Genomic DNA, 24,938 nt, shown 5'->3' with positions numbered 1-24,938 from the left:
GCTGAAAACATGTTAAAGCCATTCGAAGATTTATTTCGAGACGCTACTCGAGCCTGAGAAGGACTCAGGCTGCGAGGGATGAGGGGCTGAGGGACTGCATAGGCAGGCAGGCAGGCAGGCAAAGCGTTGAGAGAAAGCCAGCGAAGAAAAGAATGAAGAAAAGAAAGAAAGAAAGGAGTAGGCAAAGTTTTGTGGCTGTTAGCGCCTTTTATTTTAATTTTGGCCCGTTTCATACGATTTGCAAAGCGCGAAACTGCCAAGTGCCAAATGCACTTGTGTGTCAGGCTGGAGCAGAGCAGAGCAGAGCCGAGCTGAGCTGAGGGAAAAAGCAGGTACAACACAAGGAGCACAATGAGCACAAGGAGCACATGGTGCTGAAGTCGCCACCATCAGCAGCACCACCAAAATCCATACAACACATCCGCCACTTCACTAACCAAACACAACTTGTGCGAAACTTTTGATTCTTTTGATTTTGTAAGGGTACTTGAGGACATTTATGAAGATAGGCAGGAGGAGGCATCAGCTAAATAATATCCATAATAATTGATAACTTAATAATAATAATAAACTATAAATATTATTATTGCTGTTTTAAATACAAAAGGATTTAAATTAATTCCAGATAATATTTATATACATTCGATTACATTTTCATTTATATTGGTTGGATTATATAGATTGCAAATTCATTTACAGATAATTTTAAAATTCATTATATTTGAAAGAATAATAATATTTAATTTATTTAATAATATTCAAACTTTTTATAACCTAACCAATATGTTATTATGTCAAGTTATAAGAGAATCAAGCTTTCAATGTATTTTATTTCTCGACTAGATTCAAAATCCTTTTTGATCTCTTTTAATGTATATTTTTATAGGGTATCTGTTGGGCAGGCTCACTATCCTAGACACTCCTTGAGGCCTGCTGGCTTATTCTGTGCTCTTTGATTTTGTGGCAGTTTTTAAGTGTTTAACTTCGCCAACTGCGAACCGAGCAACTTTTTGCAGTCTCACAATTTAATGCCCTGCCAGGTTCCCAGTTACCAGTTTGGGCTCGCATTGTCTATGTCTGGATCTAAATGTCTGACTGTCTGTTAAGGAGTTGCATTTAATGACAGAACTTCGATATTATAGAGTTGGGCTCGGGTGCCATTTCTATAAAGTGACTATGCCACACAATCAAAGACAAAAGAAAGCCAAAAATGGCATTAAAAGAGCGCAATTCGAGTTTTAAGTGAATTCGCAAATTGGAACTTAATTTAGTGGGTGTAAATAAGAAGCGATAACCTTTAATGACCTGCTTAGGAGTTGCCTAAGAAGTGAAGACCTCTCAATTATTCCACACTTAAGTTCAAATTGGGAAACGTCTGGGAAACATTAAAAAATAATCACTTTTTTTCATTTCAGAAAAGTTGTAAGTGCAAATAATATATTTTCCATTGTAAGAGAGGCAGAATTTTAGTAAAATATTAACTTTAAAGGCATCCTGGTCTGGGTCTCAAATCGAAACGAGTTTAGATTCCAGTTAAGGTGTAAAAATTAATATTTTTGTCCTTTTTCCTTTTCTTCTTAAGTTAACCAAAATTGTATTATTTATTAATTCCAATTGACAGCTTTTTACAACTTCTAATCAATTTTCTAGAAATATTTCAATTACAACTTTACGCAATGCAATGCAATATTTTATGAGCAGGAAAATGATCATAAATAACTCGAATCTTAAAATTAGCCGTTTGTAAAGTAAAAAAATAACATTTTACGCCTCTCAAATGGCACTTTTCGTAGCAATTTCGATGCTCTTTGGACAAGTGTTTTCCAATCGTTTCTTTTAGCACATATTTATAGGCCCCAAAGGTTTCGTCGTTGCAATAACACCTAAACTATAAACTATCCATCATCTTAACGTATTGTAGCAATCGGAGACACCTAAAAGCTTTGCCCACGCACTTAAAACACTTTACGATTTCAGGAATAACCTTTTGGTTTATTTGGATTTTTAGCCCTTCCACAAAATATGTACACACTTGCAGGGGCTGAGAAAACAAACGTCTTTGCCCCAATAAACCCATAAATATGACAGTTGTGCTGAGCCCAATCGAAGTCATCATAAAGTGTGCATACTGTAAAGTCTGTCAGCCTTCGTCGCTCTCTCTCACTCCCACTTTATTTTATACCGTTGGACAACTTAATAAAGACTGCTAATAAGAGGCACACAAGTCATTAGTTTTGAAATTCCGTTTGTTTTTGTCGATTTTCCAAGTCAATTATATTATATTAAAATACAGTAAACACTTGTATATTACAACTTTCGTCGATAAAAATTTTCTAGAAAATGGAATTTTAAATATTAATGCAAGAAACTTTCGAATTTCTTTCAATCAAATTGAAATGCAATTATTGACAGTATTGAATAAAAAAATATTTTGCTGTCTTTTTTGATTACCTTTATTGCACACTTTTTTTATTTACCAAGAAAACAAATAAAACTAGAGAATTGAAAAATTATATCACTAAAATCAGCGACACTTTGTATCAGCGACGATTTTTCATTTTTCTTCTTTTCATATTGCAAACAGAAAAATCAAAAGCACATCAAAAAATGGAGATATTTTTCAACAGTTGAATATCGATTTTTTAATATTAATATCAAATAAATTATTGTTTGCTTATTTTAAATATCAAATGCCTTCTGTTTAACGAGTGTTTACTGTAACTTAAAGTTGAGACCGTTGCAAGCGCAGACAACAAACAAATAGTATGCAAAAGTCAACGACTGTCAGACTACATGTCAGACATTGCCAGACTTTGCCCGACGTGCCAGACAAGAAAGGACTGGCCGCCAGGAAGTTGTAGGAAGTGCATACAATGTGCGAATGTCACAGCAAACGTATACACACAAATATATAAACATGTATGCGTGTGTGTGCGGTGTGTGTGCCTTATGTAAAAGTTGTGCTCGGCCACCGCACTTCTTGCTTACATTTGGCAACTCTCATTTCATCTCTCCCACTCCCACGCTTCGTCCCTCTTCCTGTCTCGCTCTGACGTTAAGCTCGCCTCATTGTGTAGAGTGCTGTTTTGTGCCGTGTTACAATTGCAAATGGTAAAGCCGAGCAGCGTCGTCGTCTCTTTCAATTGCAGCTGATTGCAATGCGTCGTTCATTAATATTTTTGCAGCATTTTGCTTTGCGCTGGCATTCGTAAGCTAAGCTTCAGATTAACACAAAAAAATGTCAAATGCGCTTTAGCATAGTTGTTGCCATTCATTTTAAATTTTTTATTATTTTCTAAAAATATCTCAATTTATGTGGCCTATTTATTTGGAAATATATAAAAACATTTGTAGCAATGCGCTGACAAAAAATTTGTTCAAATCAAATAAATACTGAACATTTATCCTATTATTTTCTAATAAGACTATCACAATTTGTGTTTATTTTGGCATGCGCTGAAAAATATATGTTGAAATCAAATAAGTAAATACTTGCCAGACAAACTTTGTACGCTAAGTTGTCAATCAAAATATAACTGTTGCCAATATGCTTTATTTACAGTTAATTTGTTTCATGGTTTTCATTCGTGTTTGCTTCGCAAATTCGCATAAAATACAAAACTTATTTGCCTTTAATTGCTCATACACAAGTTTACTTTTGATATTCAATACTCTCTCCTACTCTCTCTCTCTTACTCTCTGTTTTTATACAAAAAAAAGGTCTCTCTCGCTATCTCGCTCTCAGTCGCTTAACATTAAATTAATTACATTTAAGTGAGTGCGAAAAAAAGAAGAGGAGGGAAGTCATGGGAATATGTGTTAAAAATGGCCAAAAGCCAGGCAACTTACAACAGTCACGAGTTGAAAGACTAACACGCTAAGCGCTCCTCCGCATTGAATCCCAAAAAAAAAAGATTCTCAGTCGCTGCACAAAATTTAACACTGACTGCGCTGCCGGCGGCAATAGCGGCTGCTGTTGTAGTTGTTGCTGCTGCTGCTGCTGTTGTTATTGTTGTTGTTGTTGCTGTTGCTGCTGCTAATCCACTTTTACTGTTCTTCAGCTCACTGCTATTACTACATGCACACAGACCGACACACAGACGCATGCATACGAATGTGAATGTGCAAAGGTAGCGACGAGAATAACGGTAACTTTTTCTGCACGCTGCGCTTTTGTTGTTTGTGTGCGGTTTTCTGCTTCTTCTTCTTGCTGCTGTTGTTGTTGCTTTTGCTTGGCGCTTTTCGCACTGATTGCTCCACACTAAAATCGAATTAAACTTGCACGTTCTTGTCGTTGTTTTTCTTGTTGTTGTTTTATTTTTGCCGCACTTTCCACACAGACACACACACACGGAGAGAGAACTTTCGCCTCTAACTTTTACTTTGTTTGGCAGCGCAGAACGCGACAATAGAAGCAACAAAAAAAAAAAATTGCACAGCGTAAAAAACTTTTAAAATCGTGCAATTTTTTCGCTCTTGTTTTTGTTCTTCTTCTTTTGTTATTGTTCTTCGGCTCCTTTGCGACTTTCGAGCTTAAGGATTTTCTAATGGGGCAAGGTGACAAAAGTTGCCGTCGCGATCGTCGACAAATGGAGAAATGGCTCTATTACCCCATTTTCATTTATGTTGCATTTGTTATAATTATTTTGAGTTCAAAGAAAGATTGCAAAACTTTTGTTTATGGTTTTTTTTTTGCTTTTAAAGTCTTAGGTCAATTTTATGCGCTTGATAAATCTCAAAATGGCGCTTTCAAAATTTCCGCTTTGTGCTCTCTCGATTGATAATTTTTCTTTTATTCATTGGGTTAAGGGACATTTTTAATTGAGATTCGACTTCGCTAATATTCCAATTAGAACCTGAAAAGCTCTTTTCTGATTATGTTGTGGGACTTGTTAAATTTCGTAATTTATTAAAAATATATATGGAAGTAACATCATAATAATAATAATATCTGCTCACATTTTTAATTTTAAATTCATTTAATTTTATTTTTATTTAACTAATTTAATCTTAATTTCAAATGTAATACAAAATATGAATATGCATTAAATCGTTATTTCCAACTTCCATTCCAATTAGAATTGATCCAAGAGATAATGTCCTAATTAATTCCTCTCTTAAAATTTGCTCTTTTACAATTGTTAGATCAGATCTTAACTGCTCCCTGTGTGCTGCTTGCAAATATCCCACAGAACATTTCCCGTCGAATCCAATTGGAATATTAGTCAAGCTTGTTTTCTCAATCTCTTTTATGAAATAATTATTTTTTAATTATTTTTAATTATTATGCAGTTTCGCTGCATCCTTAACACACACACACACAACCACAAATCACACGTGTGTGAGTGAGATTCCCAGTTATTCTTTTTTACCGTTAACACGAACCGCACGCACAGAAAATCACTTGAAAACTGTTCGGCCGGTCGAATCGGATTCGGGCACGAACTGAAACTGAAATTGTCTCCAACATGCAGCCAATGATGTTGCGACAACATTGTTGCTGCAGCAATCCATTTGCCGCATTCCTCGCTGCAGCAGCAAGAACGTTGCCGCAACGCGGTTTGAGTGAAAATTAAAATCGAACTCGAGCAAGTTGGTTGCGCGCATGTTTGAGTTGCTCTTGCTACAGTTTGGGAATCACAGAGAGGTGAGTTTGCAATGTGCAGCATCGTGCGACATGTTGCTAAATATTGTATGGCAGCAAGCAAAGCAAAATGAACTCAAAAGGTGACTCAACAAGTTTCTAGAGTGAAAATTGTATTTTGTTCTTCTTTGTCTGGGAAAGCGATTAAATGCGCAGACAAATTAAGCAATTAACCGTAAATAATGTGCTATTCTTATTTCAGATTAAGATCCATAAAAATCTAACACAATAGAGAGAATTATGAAAATAAATATGATTAAATGAAGGGCGATTTATATTTTTATGTAGCTATGTATATGAACATATTTATGTATGTAACCACATAACATACACACTAAAACTAAATTTATACTGTTATACAGTAAACACAATTTGATTCGAGAAGAAAATAATTATATATTCAAATACTTGGCAATTCGAAATTCGTATTTCGCGCGCGTCTTAAGCAAGATATTTTTAACTATCGGTCTCACGTTGCGCTAATCCGAATCATCGATAGCGCCGACACACATCAATAGCAGGCAACGCCGATAGCCCGGAGAGACTATCGATAGAGCAGCAGTTTGCAGTCACATCACTAGCATAGCGACGTTGCCCGTTCTTTCCTGTCGATACGCCAGTGCAGGCGTGTAGTGTTTTTAAAGTTGGTCCACGCAAATCAATAAACATCCAAAATGGTAGGTGCCAATAATCCACATTAATACCACAAAATGCAAGCTGAACAAATGCAGCAGTCGACAGCATAAAAATTTATTATGTATGCGCCAGGCAAATGCATTAAATTATGCGCAAAAAAAAAGTGCAGACGTGACACAGTCTACCTGTGTATGTGCATGAGTGAGTGTGTGTGTGTGTGCGTGTATGTGCAAGAATGTGTGACACTGATGAAATGCAAGACAAAGAAAATAGCTCAAGGGAAATTGTACAAATGACGTATGCAATTTTGGCTATTTAGAAAATGGGGCCTAAATCTGTCGCAGCTGTGTAAGTGATTATCTACATATATATTATATGTACATATAATATACAGTTATATGTGTGCTGTGAGTGTGTTTTTCTCAAGAAAATGTTCAACGCAAGTGGTTATTTGATTGTGTGCCTCAACATAACCTCACAAGATCAAGTCTGTCAATGTGTGTGTGTGTGTGTATGTGAGTGAGTGAGTGCTGCAAACGCCATTTTTAATAGCTGGCTCTTTTTACAGTTAAACTTTGGCTTACAAATTTCCCTTTCTCATCGATGACATTTATCTTTTTTTTATTTACATTTTCTAGGTCAACTTCACCGTCGACGAAATCCGTGGCCTGATGGACAAGAAGCGTAATATTCGCAACATGTCCGTCATCGCTCACGTGGATCACGGCAAGTCCACCTTGACCGATTCCCTTGTGTCTAAGGCCGGTATCATTGCTGGAGCCAAGGCAGGTGAGACTCGTTTCACCGATACCCGCAAGGATGAGCAGGAGCGTTGCATCACCATCAAGTCAACGTAAGGCTAGCCACACCCCTATTTTCAATTTGTACTGTATTAATTTTGTTTACCCACGTTTGCAGTGCCATCTCCATGTACTTTGAGGTTGAGGAGAAGGATCTGGTCTTCATCACGCATCCCGATCAGCGTGAGAAGGAGTGCAAGGGTTTCCTCATCAATCTGATCGATTCACCCGGTCACGTTGACTTCTCCTCGGAGGTGACCGCCGCACTGCGTGTCACCGATGGCGCCCTCGTCGTCGTCGACTGTGTGTCGGGTGTCTGTGTGCAGACGGAGACGGTGCTGCGTCAGGCTATTGCTGAGCGCATCAAGCCCATTCTCTTCATGAACAAGATGGATCGTGCTCTGCTCGAGCTGCAACTGGATGCCGAGGAGCTCTATCAGACGTTCCAGCGCATCGTGGAGAACGTGAACGTCATCATTGCCACCTACAACGACGATGGTGGCCCAATGGGTGAGGTGCGTGTCGATCCCAGCAAGGGATCCGTCGGTTTCGGTTCCGGTCTGCACGGCTGGGCCTTCACCCTCAAGCAGTTCTCCGAAATGTACTCGGAGAAGTTCAAGATCGATGTCGTCAAGCTAATGAACCGGTAAGTTTTAACCAATCCGCCACTCCGCTCCGCATCCCTTTGCTTTTAGCACAAAACGTGTGACGCTGAGCGTGCGAACTCTTCCGATTCTCGAATCTCAAGAGCCGCGCGTGCTGAAAGCGCCACAAGTGCAACAAACAATAAAAGCAGATCAAAACCATTGGAGACGCTGCTGAAACGCTGCATCGGAACCGCTTTCCCAATGTTCAAACGGTGCATTTGCTAAGGCAGCGACTCGACAATTCCATAAATAATGCTTCATATTTTTGATTCTAAAATGGAATTTTCTGTCACATATAAGTTCATTTATTTATTTCATATTTAGAATGAAAAATGAGATATAAGTAACGCATTTCAAAAGACAGTTTCAAGTCTCAAAGAGTCGATGCTGATTGGTATTCAACATATGACCTCATAAATTGTACGCCTAGGTCATATAATATTTGAAATTTCTTTATTCTCATGGAACTGTGATGGATTACGTCATCTATTTGTTAGGCATCGTCTGATTCTGTTCTTTTAAAATGTGAAACAGATTAGGAATAAAAGTGGCATGAATATTGCCAGTAATTGATAATGAAAGGAAATGCTAAATTAGGAAGATGAAATTAATAAATATATATAAGGAAAACGCTATGCATAAAGGGTTTTTAGGTGAGAAAAAATGTAGAAATCAAATTATGAAATATAAGTAGAATGGATAGAAAAAATTTAAAGATTTTTAACTGAGAATTAATGGCTAAAAATTTGATTGGATTTATTCAGCATATATATTGAATGAAATCCAGAACAAGGTTAAAGGTTGAAAGGGTTCTAGATTCCATTGGATGATTTTTTCTGTGTATGTATGTAAGAAAAGATTCATAACTATTCTAAAAAAAAAACCCAGACCTGAGACACATTACAGAAATTAAATTATGACATTAAAAATAAATATAATATAATTATATATATCAATTTAAGTTAAAAGTATTCTCTTACCTTAAACCTGTAAAAAATGCAGCTAAATTAATTCATTTATTTTGTTGGATATTTTCGATTTTGACAGTCTGTGGGGCGAGAACTTCTTCAACGCGAAGACCAAGAAGTGGCAGAAACAGAAGGAGGTGGACAACAAGCGCTCTTTCTGCATGTACATTCTGGACCCCATCTACAAGGTGTTCGATGCGATCATGAACTACAAAAAGGAGGAGATCGAGACTCTGCTGACGAAGATTGGAGTGACGCTGAAGCACGAGGATAAGGACAAGGATGGCAAGGTGCTGCTGAAGACAGTGATGCGCACCTGGCTGCCAGCTGGCGAGGCTCTGCTTCAGATGATTGCCATCCATTTGCCATCGCCCGTCGTGGCCCAGAAGTACCGCATGGAGATGCTGTACGAGGGTCCCCATGACGATGAGGCAGCGGTTGCTGTGAAGAACTGCGATCCCGATGGTCCCCTGATGATGTACATCTCCAAGATGGTGCCCACCTCCGATAAGGGACGTTTCTATGCCTTCGGCCGTGTGTTCTCCGGCAGGGTGGCCACCGGCCAGAAGTGCCGCATCATGGGCCCCAATTACACCCCTGGCAAGAAGGAGGATCTGTACGAGAAGGCCATTCAGCGCACCATCCTGATGATGGGTCGCTATGTGGAGGCCATCGAGGATGTGCCATCCGGCAACATTTGCGGTCTGGTCGGCGTCGATCAGTTCCTGGTCAAGACCGGTACCATCACCACCTTCAAGGATGCCCACAACATGAAGGTAACACTGAACACTGATTGCCTCGTGAGAATGTTACTAAATCTCATTTCTAATCCCCCGACCAGGTCATGAAGTTCTCCGTGTCGCCTGTGGTGCGCGTTGCCGTTGAGCCCAAGAACCCTGCTGATTTGCCCAAGCTGGTGGAGGGTCTGAAGCGTCTGGCAAAATCCGATCCCATGGTGCAGTGCATCATTGAGGAATCCGGTGAGCATATCATCGCCGGTGCCGGTGAACTGCATTTGGAGATTTGCCTTAAGGATCTGGAGGAGGATCACGCTTGCATCCCCCTGAAGAAGTCCGATCCCGTTGTCTCCTACCGCGAGACGGTCAACGAGGAATCCAACCAGATGTGCTTGTCCAAATCGCCCAACAAGCACAACCGTCTCCTCATGAAGGCCCTGCCCATGCCCGACGGCCTGCCCGAGGACATTGACAACGGCGACGTCAGCTCCAAGGATGACTTCAAGGTGCGCGCCCGCTACCTGGCCGAGAAGTACGACTACGATGTGACCGAGGCCCGTAAGATCTGGTGCTTTGGCCCCGATGGCACCGGCCCCAACTTCATCCTCGACTGCACCAAGTCCGTGCAATACCTGAACGAGATCAAGGACTCTGTCGTCGCCGGCTTCCAGTGGGCCTCCAAGGAAGGCATCATGGCCGACGAGAATCTGCGCGGCGTTCGCTTCAACATCTACGATGTCACCCTGCACGCTGATGCCATCCATCGCGGAGGTGGCCAGATCATTCCCACGACCCGTCGCTGCCTCTACGCCGCGGCGATCACAGCCGGTCCCCGTCTCATGGAGCCCGTCTACCTTTGCGAGATCCAGTGCCCGGAGGTCGCCGTCGGCGGCATCTATGGTGTGCTGAACAGGCGTCGTGGCCACGTTTTCGAGGAGAACCAGGTCGTCGGCACCCCCATGTTCGTGGTCAAGGCCTATCTGCCTGTGAACGAATCCTTCGGCTTCACGGCCGATCTGCGCTCCAACACCGGTGGACAGGCGTTCCCCCAGTGCGTGTTCGACCATTGGCAGGTACTGCCTGGCGATCCGTGCGAGCCCTCAAGCAAACCCTACCAGATTGTCCAGGACACGCGCAAGCGCAAGGGTCTCAAGGATGGCCTGCCCGATCTGTCGCAGTATTTGGACAAGTTGTAAGCGACGGAACAGCCTCCATCCCCCTCCACCTCCCCCTGCATCCCAATGCTGCTGCTCCTGCTCCTGCGTCTGCGCCTGCTGGCTAAAGAACCGAAGAATGAAAATGTGGTGGGCGGGTTGAGGAGAGGAAACCGATCAAAACCAACAACAACAACAAGGGTCGCTGTCGGCGTTTAGAAACACACACACATTTAAAGAAATTTTGATGATTATTAATTGTATAACAGTAAAACAACAACAACCAACAACAACAAAATAAATCAAGTAAATGATACTACTTTAAGTTTATATAAAAAAAAACCAACAAGCAAAAATACATCAAGAGCTACCAGAAAAGAGATCAGTTAGTACAAAAAGGGGGCACAGAATATAATAAACGGCTGCTGTCAAACAGAGTGACACTTAACAGCACACGAGCGATGTTAAAATACCGAAGTAGACGATGGGAAAGATCCTTTTGAGATGCTGTCTGCTCAAACTGCCAATAACTAGCATATATATTGCAAATGTTGGCTATCAAAACCAGCCGCTAAATAGCTAACATAGCCACAAGCTGGCTAAAGTGAGCAGCACTATTCTGTTAAGCCATTAACAGCTGTAGTTAACACAGTGCCTGCCTGCAAAACGAGGGTTGAGTTTCGCCTTTCATATTTTTATTGCAGTGTATGTGCGTGTGTGTGTGTGTGTGCGTAAAACGCGCCGCGTGGCCAAGTGCAAAATCACAAAGCAAAGCACACAAAGCCAATCAATGTTAATGATTACAAGAAATATGCGACATGCGGCGTTTGGCAAACGAAAACAACAACAGCAATGACAGCATCGCCGTGGGGTGGCACTCAGTGAGAGACTGGGAGATACACAGTGGGAGAGAGAGCGAAGCAAGAACTCCCACACTAAGGGCTCTCTTTGTAACTCTCTGCATTTGTATGGCTGCACGCGTTGACATGCTAGCAAGTAAACATCTAATTTATATATGTAAGCTGTATTATTGCAGAATGCAGACATATTAAATTACCAGTTACATATTCGATGTAGCAGAGCTTTGACAGTTAAAGAGAGCGTCAAATGGATCGTGCACCCACACAATACATTGTATTTGTTTGAGCTTCGCTCTTTGCTCGCGTTCATTGTGTGAAACCTGAGCAACAATAGTGATGAACAAAAGTCAACTCACGACTCACGATTGGGAGAGCGAGAGAGACAAAGCCTGAGTTGAGAGTGAGTCGTGGGAGAAAACCACTTCCACCAGATACAGTAACAGTAACAGCAGCACAATGTGTCCAATTGGCTTCACGCTCTTCCGTTTAGTCGTGTTTCGGTGTTCGAGGCGAGCGGACGTGTATTTTTCACTAGATGCAATACGTGCCGCATGCATTGCAATATTTTATGTAAATAGGTATGTGAGCGTGTGTGTGTATACAAATGTGCGGTTTGTGGTCTGTGTTATGTTCCAAATTCCAAAAAGAGACCATATTAATCGAATGAAATAAATGCAAAAATAGTCAACAATTTAAAACGAATCAAAAAGCAACATTTGGTGTGTGTGTCAATTTATGTGTTTTTTGTGTTTGTATGTATGCATGTGCAATTCATAAGCAAATTGCAAAATGCGAATAGAATTCTCTTGTTCTCGGAAGTTGCCGTGTCTGTTTTTGTCATCGTCTCAAAAGCGGACACCGCCAACGTCGCAGCCGCCGCTTCGTCTATCACATTACAACAACGGCAGCAGCAAGAAGAAGCAGCAGCCCCCGTTGGATGATTGTCGACTGTCTCTTTCTCTCTCTCGCACACTCGCTCGCTCGTCATATATTTTTTTGCTATTTTTAGCAATATTTTCCAATTGGAAGATTTTTGATTTGACCTTTTGGCAGTAAAAGCTTTTAACTGTAATTATTATGCGTTGCTGCCAGCAGTAAAGAAAAACAACAACAACAACATGCAAACGCTGATGTGAGTGGAGTGTGTGCGAGTGTGTTTGTGTGTGTGTGTGTGTGTCTGCATATGAAAAAATCGATGCCAGACTCCCTGCGACGACGCCAGGCAGGCAACAACTTCATTCAGTAAAGCAAAAGGCAAAGCGACGGCGACGGCGACGTCGACGGCGACAGTATATTTTACAGTTAGACAAAGTTGAAGCTTTGCTTTGACTGTGTGCGTGTGTGTTTTGTGTGTGTGGGTGGGTGGATGGTTGCAGCTTAAGTTTGGAGTTCGAATTGGAAATGAGTTTATGCACAGCTATATGCAATAGATAACACCGGAAATAACATTTTTTCCGTTTTATAAAATGCAAAAAAAAATAACAAAGACAAAGGCAACGTGCGTCTCTAGGTGTGTGTGTGTGAGATGTTTATGTATAGAAGCATATAAATTGTTTTATATGTATGTATTTAAGTGGGCGGCAAACAGGGAGGCTAATTTGTCTTTGTGTTCGTGAATGTGTATGTGTGTGAGTGAGTGCGCCTGAGCTTCATACGTACACACACACACACACTTATATATATATATGTATATATATAACTCCTCTGTACAAACAAAGTGTATAGAAAATATGAATGAAGACACGAAATGCGAGGAGCAAAGGAGTTGAGAGTAAAACTAAAGATACGCCAAGAGTGGGGAATAGTATGTGGTGGAGAAGGAGTAGGAGAGGGAGAGGGAGAGAAGTGAGTAGTGAGAATAGTGTTTCTCACACACTAATTTTCCCATTTTCACACCTCCAACTCCACAACGGTAAAGGGGATGGGGGAATGGTGTATATGGGTGTAGGGACGGGGGGCCCTGTTAGCTCTACGTGAAAAATCAATGCAAAAAATGTGTGGGACGTGTTACAAACATTTTTAATTGGCTTCTGAAAGTGCGAGATAGTTGAAAACTTGCCAGAAAGTATTTAATTATGAAAGATGTAACAAGAATTCTTAAGTGGAATTGTGAAAAGTGGTCTCTGAAGATATCTGCGAAAAGTTGGAAAACTTCTCATTTATACCAGTTGAGTCGAAGTGATGGATTCCAAAGTCATCTTGTATATAATTTATACATGATATGAAGATTGCCACAGCAAATGATTCAGTTAACATTAATTTCGGCTCTAGGCCTAAATTTCAATTGAAAATACTTAACAACATGAAAACAGTCATAAACAAATATTAACATTTATTTTTTCTTATTAGCTACTTAAGATCATTGCGGTTAACGCCGCTTGTTAACCCAAAAACCCAGATTTGCATTGCGTCAAATTCAAAAGATTTGCGTTTACATTGCTTTTCGCATTCTTGACACATTTTTACAGTAATTTTAGAATTAGTAATTTTAGCTAGTTGGTGATTAGAACGGTAATCGAGACATAATTTTAAATATTTTTTGCTATTTTGTGTTTGCTGTCAGTGGGAAAATTGTCAATCATCAACTAAAATGGGAGAGAAATTTCAATAAAAGTTCTACTCAAATTATAAGAAAATTAAATTGATAAGAAGCTAAAGCCGCCTAAAGCAAGTACGATTAAGTTCAAGCCATATTTGTTGCAGTCAATAACATTTCAATAGCTATTAAAAAAGGTCAGTTGAGATGATAAACACCTTTTTGTGGCTAATGTGGTTTATTCATGCCAACGGAATCGATAAACATTAAGAAGTCTGTTGAGCTGATTAATTATTTAAATTCACGAAAGGCACTTTAAGTCATAAGTAAGTATTGCGGTTTATCCGTATTATTTAACACTAGAAACCCCAACTCGTATAAAACTATTTTGTTGTTGAAAATACTTACTTATGGCCTATGTTTTTTAAACAACCCCAAGAAAACAGAAGCAATATGTGTTCAAAATTCTTTTGGGATGATAAAATATAATCCAAAAAGTTGGTTATTTATGGTGACTAAAATACCAAGAAAATCAATTCAATTCATATTGTTAAAAAAATACCTTGCTTAAGCCATTAGTAAGTATTGTTGTTTATCCATTATCCACTCCCTTAGAAATCACAATCAATTATATTAAGAGCTGCTAATCTGCAGCTCAGCGTTGCGAAAATACTAATTTCCGCTAAATCCCAAACCAAAATTGGTAGAGCTTAGCGTCTCATATTGAATATTACGCAAATCAAATCGGTCTTTAAGAAAAGTGGGATAGAGAGAGAGAGAGACAGAGAGAGAGGCTTAAGCTGATTACAACTAGTACAACAAGAAAAACAACAATAATTACAACTTTTATTATTATGCTATTCTATTCCACACGATTTCCCCACCGTTTTTCCCATCAGCAGCAACTAAATCATTTGGATGACGAATTTAATGACCTGAAAAAAGAAGAAGAAGAAAAAACGCCAATCACTTTCACACATTGCATAGATGAAAATTGAAATAGTCGACAACAAAGACGAGCAGCAGCAGCGACGCCGACATCGACTGAGGCAGCGACAGCGACAGCGAATGTGGGCGCATTGATTACATTTTCATAATCAACGAAAGAGAAAAACACACACATAAAAAAAAAGAAGAAAAAAAAAGAGATAAAAAATAAAGTTGCAGTTGGTTTCTCAATGAATATCGCATAATGGCGGCAACACCTGAATCGTGTGGCGCACGCGATTCTGTGGAGGCGTTCGAACCCGAGGCGGATACAGAGACGGAGGCAGAGGAGGGCACAGAGGCGGCCTCATCAGCTAACAACATGTCCGAGCCGGAGACAGAGACAGAGACGGAGACGGAGCCCGCTGGTCTGGATGCGCTAGATGCTCTAGATGCGGCCAACGACCAACAAAAGCAAAAGTATGTCGCAAGCATCTAAATGAAATTAAATTCAAATTGTGGCCTAGAGTGCCTGCCACACTCGGTTGCAGTTGGCCCAACTGTACACGGCCCAGGCCAGGCCTCCTCAACACGTAGCCTAATTACATTTACATTTGCATTTCGCTTTTCGTCTTTGCAGCGAGCAACTGCAGCAGCATCAGCAGCAGCAGCAATTGCAGTCACTGGAGCCCATCTCACTGGACGAGATACCGGAGCCCATTCGAGTGCTCGACGATATCATATCGGAGTTCGAGGAGGAGGCGACAACCAAGCCAGCTGCCCTGCACAGCAACAGTGGCGAGAATCAATCAGAGGACGACGGCTACATGAGTCTGAGTCGCAAAAAGTGAGTTCGGAACAGTTGCCAGTCAACAGTTTTTAGTTAACAGTTTTCAAAAGTCATAAAACCGAACAAATCCAAATCATCGCAAGTATCATCTGGTCAATTATACGAAAAAGTAACTAATTTCCTATTAGAATCGACAAGTATCATTGTATTAATTAATTACTTTTAAATTACTGAACTCTTATTTCAATATTAATTAAATAATTAAAAAATGATTTCTATTGTATTTAAATAATTATTTAAAACAATTAATAATCAATTGTATAAACAATGATTCAAATCGATTTAAAAAACTTGAAAAATATGCAAAAACGTTTGTTTAATAATATATTGTTTAATAATAATATACTATAAATAATATATTATATTATTTTCTATCTAATCTGGCAATAAGTTTTAAAAACGTTTACACATTTGCCTTTTTGAGAGATGCAGTTCCGTTATCAAATCACTTTTCGTAAATTTATTAATTATATCTAACTTTATGTTGGACAATTTGAATGATAAATAATATAGCATAATATAATCCTTTCTCTCCTGATTTAATGTGCAACAAATCATTGAACTCTTATTCCTTATATCTTTTTCGTATGCTTTTATTACAACTATTTGTTGATTCCCATTTCTATATTCAAGTTTTATTTTGCTTTAAATTGATTATCAACTGTGAGGAAAAAACACAAAAATATATTTCTCAAATGGTCTCAAACCATTCTGATTTCGAGTCTTAACAACTAATCACTATTTTAATTTAAATATCAATCACTAATAATATGGGAATAGTAATAGATGCTCGCAATAAATCAATGAATTTTGCTTAAAACTTAAAACTTTTACTACTTGAAACAATTACATTTTTAATAATAATTAAAATGCGATTCCAATTCATGTTTGACATTCTGCAAACAAAATGTAGTCAAAATTAAATAGAGACAACTTACTTAAAGTGAACAAAAAGTAGTTAATTTAATGTATTTTTAATTCCAATCAAAATTGTTGTGACACTTTCTGTCTTTCGGTGTGTGCAGCATGTCGAAGAAGGACTCGGAAGATGTGCCACAAACGCCGAGCACAGACACCGTGCCCGAGGGCAGTTTCAACGAGGTTGATGGCACTGCCGAAAATCTAACCAAATTATCTGAGGCGGAGCACAGCCAGGAAGCGACAACGCCACTCATACAGACAACGTTGGTAAGCATACAAACATCTGCATACATATCTGAGCATAGGTAGCTAATGGAAAAGCAATTAATGTCCTCTTTCACCTTACTCCCCCCCCCCCCCCCCCCCCCGCATATCAGCCGAAGGCACGCAGTGCGAACTCAGCGCCAGCCACCAACTCCAACTATTCGAGTCTGCCGTGTTGCGGTGCCCGTGCCGCCTCCAATCTGTGCGCCGCCTCCAATTGCAACTCATCCAGAAATGGTCTATTGGCTGCCACTCGCACCGGCAGCTGCAACGGGGAGCGCAATGTCCTGGGCATCGACATCAGTGCCGTGCACAATGCCGTTCTGCGTGGCAATCTTGCCAAGTTGCCGGAGCCCATGCTAAATGAGCATCCGGTGACCATCTATCCGGGTCCATCGGCGAAGGCCAGCGGCGAGGGTGCGCGCAGCAAGCGACTGCTCAACTCTGTGGAGAAGCACAAGGAAGTCTGCCACATGCTGAATCCACATTCCAATAGCTCCACCTCCCCATCGACATCGTCGGGATCACAGCACACGTCGAGCGGCGAAGCATCGCCATCGGCATCCAATATAAATATGAATGTCGCCACAGCCAAGCATCTGCGACAGGTGACTGATGACTATTCTGAGGACTCGCTGGAGGAGTCAACCATTTCGACAGATCTGACGCCCGTCAAGCAGAATGGGGTCGCCTGGGAAATACACTTTAAGAGCAATAAGAAGAAGACGACTGCCACGAAAAAGTCATCCTCGGTTGCTGCTAAAAAGGTGAGCGACTCTTACAAATATTAAATAAATTAAATTGGCCAACATGTCCATGATGATATAACCTATAAGAACTAGGCTTCCATTGAGGCCGTAATTGTAATAGCAAATCCATACATAAACATATATATAAACAACCAGATGACAATTGAGTTCATGTGCAATTTACTCATTATTTATTTATATATATTTTTAGTAGATTTCATTTTTAGAAAATCAATTAATATTATTAGCAAAGTTGTTGTATGAATAACTTTTGTGTTTAGCAACTATTTATTGAATGAATCAATTTTTATGAAACTATACTCAACAAAAATACAGTTCACTTATAAAGAAGATAAACCCACTAAAAAATTGCCATCTTTAAAGTCAGGCAGTAATCAACAGGCTGGAAAAGATCAATATATTGGAGTTTTAATAGATCTCCGACGATCTTTCTAGCACTGTTTTCCAGTTGCTCAGTTGACATTAGATTGTCTGAACAACGACCAAAGATTATTTTGGATAATCACATCCTTTCTAAAGATTGTGCTTAAAATTTGTGCGACTTATGCAAAATGCAGACTTATCCTTCAAAACGAAGCAGTTTGAAACACATTTTAGAGGAATGTTCAGCTCCAACATTAAATAAATGATAATTAAATAAATAATAATGTATTCACATCAGATACAACTCTCTGAAAATAGTAATACATTAATACAAATATAAAAAATAGAACATATCAAATCCTTGCCTTAGGAACAAATTGATCTAAGATAATTAAGAAAATGTTTAACATTGCTTATAATATTTGAATCAAACATTAAACAAAATTTATGTACCACAACTAAATTGTTGAAAACATCATTTTAATAGCCTCTTTTGTTTCCTTACCATAGCAACAACCGCGAGAGAACAATCTGGCCGACTTCAACAACAGTTTCGTGTACAATGAGCAGCAGAGCATGCTGGGCAAGGGTACGTTTGTCATCAGGCGATCCACTGCCAAGAAGCCGCCACGTGCCGTCGATGTCTTTAGCATACCAAAGCCACCACGCACCTCCCTCGGCGCTGGTGCGATCAGCAATGAGTTCTACACGAGCGACAGCGAGCCCAGCGAATCGGCGCCACTGCCGCCGCCGCCGGCGCCATCCGAGATGAGCTCGCTGTGCAAGGAGTGCGACGCGGGACCGGCGCAGACGCGTCGTAGTTTCGAATTGGCTGGTGCTCAGAGATCGGCGCTGTCTCTGGACATTGCCGAGGCGGCGGAGCATCTGGTCAAGAAGCCCGTGAAGAGCAAGACGGCCATGCTGACGGAGAAGCGGCTCAGCGCCGAGTCCATGCCCGACAACACCTCCAGCAGCGAGGAGTTCGACGAGGCGCGCCTCAACGGCAATGGCTACGATCTGTTTGGCTATAACGGAAACGGTAAGTGACCAGATCCAGATGTGACAGACTAGAAGTAGAAAACATATGATATATAGAGAGAATTTGTATCACTGACATTAGCCGAGGCAGATCATATTTGAAATGTAGTTTCTTCTGTTTTATATTTACAGATTTTATTCTTTCAGATTGTTCATATTTTCCACTTACAAAACAGATATGGATTGGTGCTTTGAGATTATAAATTGAGATGCAAGCCAAAGCTTATGTTCAATATATCCAGCTTTAAATATATATATGATATTATATTATATTATTTATTCATTATACATTTTATAAGCTCTTTCCGCTTCTCTCATATCGAAACAATCTCTCGGTTTCAAATTTAATATATATTTTCGTATGTAAAATATTCTATTCTATATATTTTTAATCTCTTTTATACAAGTTAAGATTCCAATTGCCATATTGTCGCCAAAACTGATCCGATTTCCAAATTATATAATTATACAATTTAGAGCAGGAAAATATCTTAAATCTTATCGATTATGTATATGACTTTAGCTGGTTGCAATAATCGTTGATTCGGTTTACGGCTCTTGTCAATATCTCAAACTTAGATTTGGCTTGTGAATCTGCTTTTCCACAACAATGCATCCAAATTTTATTCCAATTTTAGTTAGGGTTTCAATTAGGTTTAGTTTTCTAACCGATTCGATTACAAATATTATAAAGCACTTCAGATCAGGCTACACTTAATCAATTCTTTGCTAATTGCCTCACTTTTCTAACCTAACGCAGATCAACGCGTCTCGACGGCAACAACACCACACACAGATCTGGCGCCCACTTTGGAGGAGGACGAGGAGCTGTCCGACTTTAGCTACGGCTGCGCTCCGCTCAAGCAGATTGAGCACAATATAAGCGCGCTGCTGCGCGGCGATTTGCCTCTGATGGGTCCGGTCAATGGATGCAGTGCAGCTGCCTCTGTTGCTGCTTCTGCTGCTGCCACTGCTTCTGCTGCTGCTGCTGCTGCTGCTGCCGCTGCAGCTGCTGAGTTGCATGCGAAGCGCGTGCTGGAGTTCCGTCCGGGCGTGCACAAGTCGGAGAGTGCCAAGGAGATGCTGCTGTCGCAGAACGTTGTTGGCTTTGGGCCGCTGCCACCGTCGCCGCCCAGCTCCAATCCGGATATGTTTGACTATGATGCGCCGCTGCCGCCTTCACCCATTGAGTCACGCAAGCAGCTGGAGCTGCCGGCGTCCGTTGCTGTCTCAGCGGTGCCCGCCAATCGGGGCACCACTGTCGTCGAGGTGCATGCCACCGCTTCGGGGGCAGCGGTGCACAGCAACAGTCATACGCGACGCAGTCGCGACAATGTGGCTGCAGTGCGTCATTTCAACGATGAGCTGCCACCGCCACCGGCACCGGCCCATCATCAGTCGAGCAGCTTTGCGGAGGTGCTGCCTGGACTGGGACACGCGGCACCACCGATGGCGCCAGTGGTGCCACCACATCGTGCCGGTCACTCGCTCAACACCATGAAATCGTGGAGCATTGACTCGCAGTATCGCAAGCGATCGCCCAAACTCTTTGGCTATAGTAGCGGCAGTGGCATAACCACGCCCACTGGCCTCGGCGGCCAAATGCCGCCGCTGCCCCAGCCACCGATGGGCACCATTGGGTCGTCGTGCGATGGCGGCTCTGTTGCTGGCACGGGCTCCTATCAGCGACGGTACATCAACTATGGCACCAAGCGCAGCCTGAAGCAGTCGCCGCGCGAGGAGCATCGCCTGCAAACCTCATGTAGTCTTCCCGAAACCCCAATCTTTGCCAGAGGGTGAGTACCGCCACTTGCACAGCTAACTCGAATCCTCCAGTGAAATTCATTGCCATTCATTTGCTTCCAGCTGTGACATACCACGTACGCCATATCGACGCCAAAATGATCCCATTCCCGTCAGCGGCTCCCGCACAGCGCCACGTTCGAGCACATCGAACAGCATCAATATGGGCAACTCCATCTTGGGCATAGGACGTAAGTTTCGCAACTGTATTTTACCATATTTAATTTAGATCTCGCAGCAATTTGTATTTCTCAAAAGTCAAAATTATCGTTGCATTTCAGTTTATATTTTATAGAAAATGCGTTATTATTATTAAAATAATTATTTTACTAAAATTGCTTGGCATGTTAATTAAAGAACTTATTGGTTTGTTTTTCAAAATCTTATTATCATATCATAAATCATTACTATTATAGTTTTATAGTAATTATTACGACTTTTAAAAGCAGTTTTCTTTGTTTTAAATCTAATATAGAAATCTTGAATCTGAAAGCTTTATTAATTAATTATTCCGGCATGGAAATTTAAAATTTTGTAAATAGATTAATCATTTTGCAAAACTTTTTTATAAATTTAAAAAAAAACCCTATGAAATCTATTCAGAAAAATCTGTAACTGTATTTTACAAGACTGTATGTAATATATATTGAAAAAATGGTAATTTCTTTATTGAAAAACAGAAATGATAGTTTTTCGCCAATCAAGATGGAAACTGTTGCAAACAAGAACTGTATTTTTTGATACAACTTTTTGTTTTGATTAAATAAAATTGTTATTAAAAAGTGAATCATCAATTGGAATCAGAGCTAGAACTTCTATAAACCGATTACGCTTTAAAGTTGAAATTGTTGATTACAATAACAAAATAAACTTTATAAAAACAAATTTATCATATAACGATGTAAGAAGTTTTGAATATTCAGTATTGATAAATCGTAATTCTTGCAAAGGAAGCATTTAATTTAAATTATGCACAAGTTCATTCAAATATTATGTAAATTTAAATAATTGATGAATCTTGAATTTTGAATTTTATAAAATTGCATTTTGCCTTTTTTAGCTGGCCCCTATGGCACCGCTCAGATTTGTCGCCAGCGTTCCATCAATCACGCCTTAGCCTCCAATGAAATGCTGCGCATGACTGGCGCCCCCGCTCGTGGCTGGTATCCCAAGCAGCGGAACATGCGGCCCGCCTCCACGGAGAACATTGATCGATTGGCATCGGTGCGTGTGTGGGACAATCCGGCTGGCATGTCGGGCACGGGTCAATCCCGCAAGCCGCTCACCCTGCCGCCCAATTTGACGCCCTCCTTCTTGAACAAGTCACCACGCGAGGCGCTGCGACGGGTCACCAGTTTGCTAATAACCAAAAAGAGTAAGTGCCTCCAAATCAATTCTCATGCACACTTACTCAACACAATTTAATGGCCATTTCTCAGAGCACAACAAGGATCGAAAGCACAAGGCATACAGCGATCTGCCCATGGATGACAGCAACAGCAAGCATGCCTATGAATTTGAGACAGGTAACTAAAGCATCAAACTCATCGGAAGATCTCTCTCACAGATTTAAATACAAATCTAAAATCTGGTGTCTCATTCTACCCATTTTCAAACCAAAAATGCAGAATTATTAATTTTCAAGCGCAGCTCAAAACTGGCTGCACAAATATTGTAGTTTATGGGAAAATATTTTGAATAATGACAGCCAGACTAATCCCTTTAATACTAGATGCTAGAAGATAATACTCCTCTTTGTCCGATGAAAACATATATTTTCTTAAATATTCTTTTTAAGTGGGCTCAAAATTCATTTAAACAAGTCTGGGACTGGTTTGACAAAAATGGAACTATTCCACACACAATCTTTACTGACCTACAATTGGCAGGTTTTGCTAAAAATAAAAGTAAAATATATCTGCAAAGAATATGACAATGTTCTCGGCAAATGAGTTTCAAACTTTTGAAAACTTAAGTCAGACGAGGAGTTCTTTTCAGCTTACAACTAACGATCAGTTAGTCAGCACAACATGTTTGTCCGATAAAACTAAGATTTATTATTGAATATCTCTCTCTCTTTTTTTGCAGTGGGCTCCGGGAAGCGTAAGGAGAGCAGCAGTCGCAGTAAGGACAATGCGGCCGCTGTAGCCGGCACTACGCCCAAGGCCAAAAAGAAGGGTCTCTTCAAGGCGCTGTGGAAGCGTACGAAAACCACCTCGCTCGATCAATAGAGGCACAGACGAGGACGAAGGCGTCGACTTGTTTTTAGACGAAGCCAAAACACTGCCCCCCTAAACACCCCCCCCAAAATACTCCAATGGAATTTTGGAGTTATATGTTTTTAATGATGAACGTTGATAATAACCGCACTTCTAATATACACTATATGCAGAGAGTAACATAACACATACATGTACAATATGAAGACGGTGTTGGTACTACGCTAGGCATGCACAGACCCTATCAAGTTACCAGACTGCTCACCTGCTCATCCATGAACTATTTACACACACACCCACACACACCAACACACACACACACAGACGAGCACTAATTGTCAAGCTCGTTTCGTTTGTAAGTTCGCTCACCTTGAAATTCACTCAGTATTGCAACAAACAAAAAAAAAAAACATATATATCGTACATAAAGGTACAACTATATCGGTCATATTATAATGCGAAAAAAAGAACTTAATAAATTAAATGCACAAATGCCGTGAATCGTAAAGACTGACAAAGACAAACAAAAATGTAAATGAAATGAGTAAAACAAAAAAAAAACAAAGAAAATTAATTGAAAAATTCAAATATATGAGAACTTCAAATGCAACACCAGACCAGCAGACAAAACAGTATTATATATACACACTATATATATATATATAAATATACACCAGATATGTGTATGGGAATCAGATGAGCCCAGACTCTGAACTTGCAATAATTCCATGGCCGAGACACACGTAACACACACAATAAAAAGCACGCAACGATGAGCAACAAAATGTAGGAAAACAAACAAAACAAAAAAAAAAACAAAAAACAAAACTAAAAATAAAAAAATGAAAACTTAATAATTATACAAGCACTGAATTTATATATAGTATATGAACTCTATATGCATAGTTTGTGGAGTATATATACTGAACCGTTTAGGGTTCCAGGCAGCAGCATTACTTACTTTATATTTACGATGTTGGATATACACGAAGCACATTTTTTACGCTTCAGTTGCGAATTTTTGGGCGGATAGTGTAAAAGTATACCAATAGATTTTATCCAATCTTTTTGAATTGCATAAGCCAAAGCAACCACGAAGTAGAATTTCGGGCAGAAACATGCAAAAATATTCAATAATAAATTTAGTTTTGAAATTTCGAGAGACTAGAATAGCCGAAACGCCCTCCAAATTTCAGAGAATGTTTGATAATACAATTTCCAAAAAAAAACAACTTTTGCATGCAATAAAAAATGAAAAACGACAGAAAAATTCAAGAAATGCTCAATAAAACTTTACCAGGCAGCATTTGCTTTTGTAATTTGATAAAAAAAATCGGAATAACACGATTAACAGCAAAAGATAACGACAACAAACAAAAAACAAAACAAAAACAAAAAACAACTGTAAACGTTTACTAGTCATTAATAATTAATAATAAAAAAAAAGTGAAATATTTATATATATATTGAAGATTATGTATTTTTTATTAACACACTGACAAGCCAATATGCCAATATAATAAAATAACGCAAAATATTGGCAGCATTTTATACCCAGGCGCCCCCTTCCCTCAGAGAGACAGAGCCAGTTGAAAAGTATTATTAACGAATTATTATATTATGCTATAGCAAGTTGGTATTTATTATAATTAATTATATTGTATGTACAATTATTTGTATTAATATTATTGAATTTATTTTTTAGAAAAGTAGTGTGAAAATTGAGAAAGTACTAACAGAAAAAAAGAAGAAATAATTAATAAAAATAAACAAAGTAATAAAGCTGCCAAATGGATACTTT

At 39.8% G+C, this 24,938-nt stretch overlaps 3 protein-coding genes across 6 annotated transcripts in view; 2 read left to right on the top strand and 1 right to left on the bottom strand.

The window, feature by feature from the left end:
• The window catches only part of LOC6562139 (protein madd-4), a 73,679-nt gene extending 69,217 nt beyond the window's left edge, over nucleotides 1-4,462 (bottom strand). For all 3 annotated transcript variants that reach the window (XM_032736361.1, XM_032736362.1, XM_001987997.2), the window contains exon 1: nucleotides 3,850-4,462. The gene's annotated coding sequence lies outside the window, so the exon portion shown is untranslated. The remainder of the gene's footprint in view (nucleotides 1-3,849) is intronic.
• Nucleotides 4,463-6,189: 1,727 nt separating this feature from the next.
• On the top strand, nucleotides 6,190-11,034 carry LOC6562219 (eukaryotic translation elongation factor 2). Its single transcript, XM_001987998.3, has 5 exons — nucleotides 6,190-6,321; nucleotides 6,919-7,133; nucleotides 7,199-7,726; nucleotides 8,775-9,471; nucleotides 9,537-11,034. Exons 1-5 carry the CDS (start codon nucleotides 6,319-6,321, stop codon nucleotides 10,626-10,628), a joined length of 2,535 nt encoding a protein of 844 aa, XP_001988034.1. The 5' UTR covers nucleotides 6,190-6,318; the 3' UTR covers nucleotides 10,629-11,034.
• An 80-nt stretch (nucleotides 11,035-11,114) lies between these two features.
• On the top strand, nucleotides 11,115-23,952 carry LOC6561611. Of its 2 annotated transcripts, none has more exons than XM_001987999.3 (11): nucleotides 11,115-12,024; nucleotides 14,885-15,389; nucleotides 15,550-15,756; nucleotides 16,785-16,947; nucleotides 17,058-17,711; nucleotides 18,588-19,116; nucleotides 19,876-20,911; nucleotides 20,982-21,109; nucleotides 21,979-22,293; nucleotides 22,358-22,444; nucleotides 23,007-23,952. In XM_001987999.3, exons 2-11 carry the CDS (start codon nucleotides 15,175-15,177, stop codon nucleotides 23,147-23,149), a joined length of 3,477 nt encoding a protein of 1,158 aa, XP_001988035.1. In that variant the 5' UTR covers nucleotides 11,115-12,024; nucleotides 14,885-15,174; the 3' UTR covers nucleotides 23,150-23,952. The 2 variants fall into 2 exon arrangements, with proteins under 2 accessions (XP_001988035.1, XP_032592334.1); XM_032736443.2 differs by having other exon boundaries at nucleotides 14,882-15,389.
• The last annotated feature ends 986 nt before the right edge of the window (nucleotides 23,953-24,938 follow it).

The sequence above is a fragment of the Drosophila grimshawi genome, unplaced genomic scaffold (genome assembly GCF_018153295.1).
Source record: "Drosophila grimshawi isolate 15287-2541.00 unplaced genomic scaffold, ASM1815329v1 contig_1377, whole genome shotgun sequence".
NCBI lineage: Eukaryota > Metazoa > Arthropoda > Insecta > Diptera > Drosophilidae > Drosophila > Drosophila grimshawi.
This window is presented reverse-complemented; position numbering and strand designations above follow the sequence as displayed.

Bases quoted from the DNA above. Each gene is read 5' to 3' on its own strand.
- LOC6562219 (XM_001987998.3), top strand. The intron at 7,134-7,198 runs GTAAGGCTAGCC...CCACGTTTGCAG, and splicing joins TGCATCACCATCAAGTCAAC to TGCCATCTCCATGTACTTTG. The intron at 9,472-9,536 runs GTAACACTGAAC...TCCCCCGACCAG, and splicing joins AGGATGCCCACAACATGAAG to GTCATGAAGTTCTCCGTGTC.
- LOC6561611 (XM_001987999.3), top strand. From the start codon at position 15,175: ATGGCGGCAACACCTGAATCGTGTGGCGCACGCGATTCTGTGGAGGCG. The intron at 15,757-16,784 runs GTGAGTTCGGAA...CGGTGTGTGCAG, and splicing joins ATGAGTCTGAGTCGCAAAAA to CATGTCGAAGAAGGACTCGG. The intron at 17,712-18,587 runs GTGAGCGACTCT...TCCTTACCATAG, and splicing joins CCTCGGTTGCTGCTAAAAAG to CAACAACCGCGAGAGAACAA.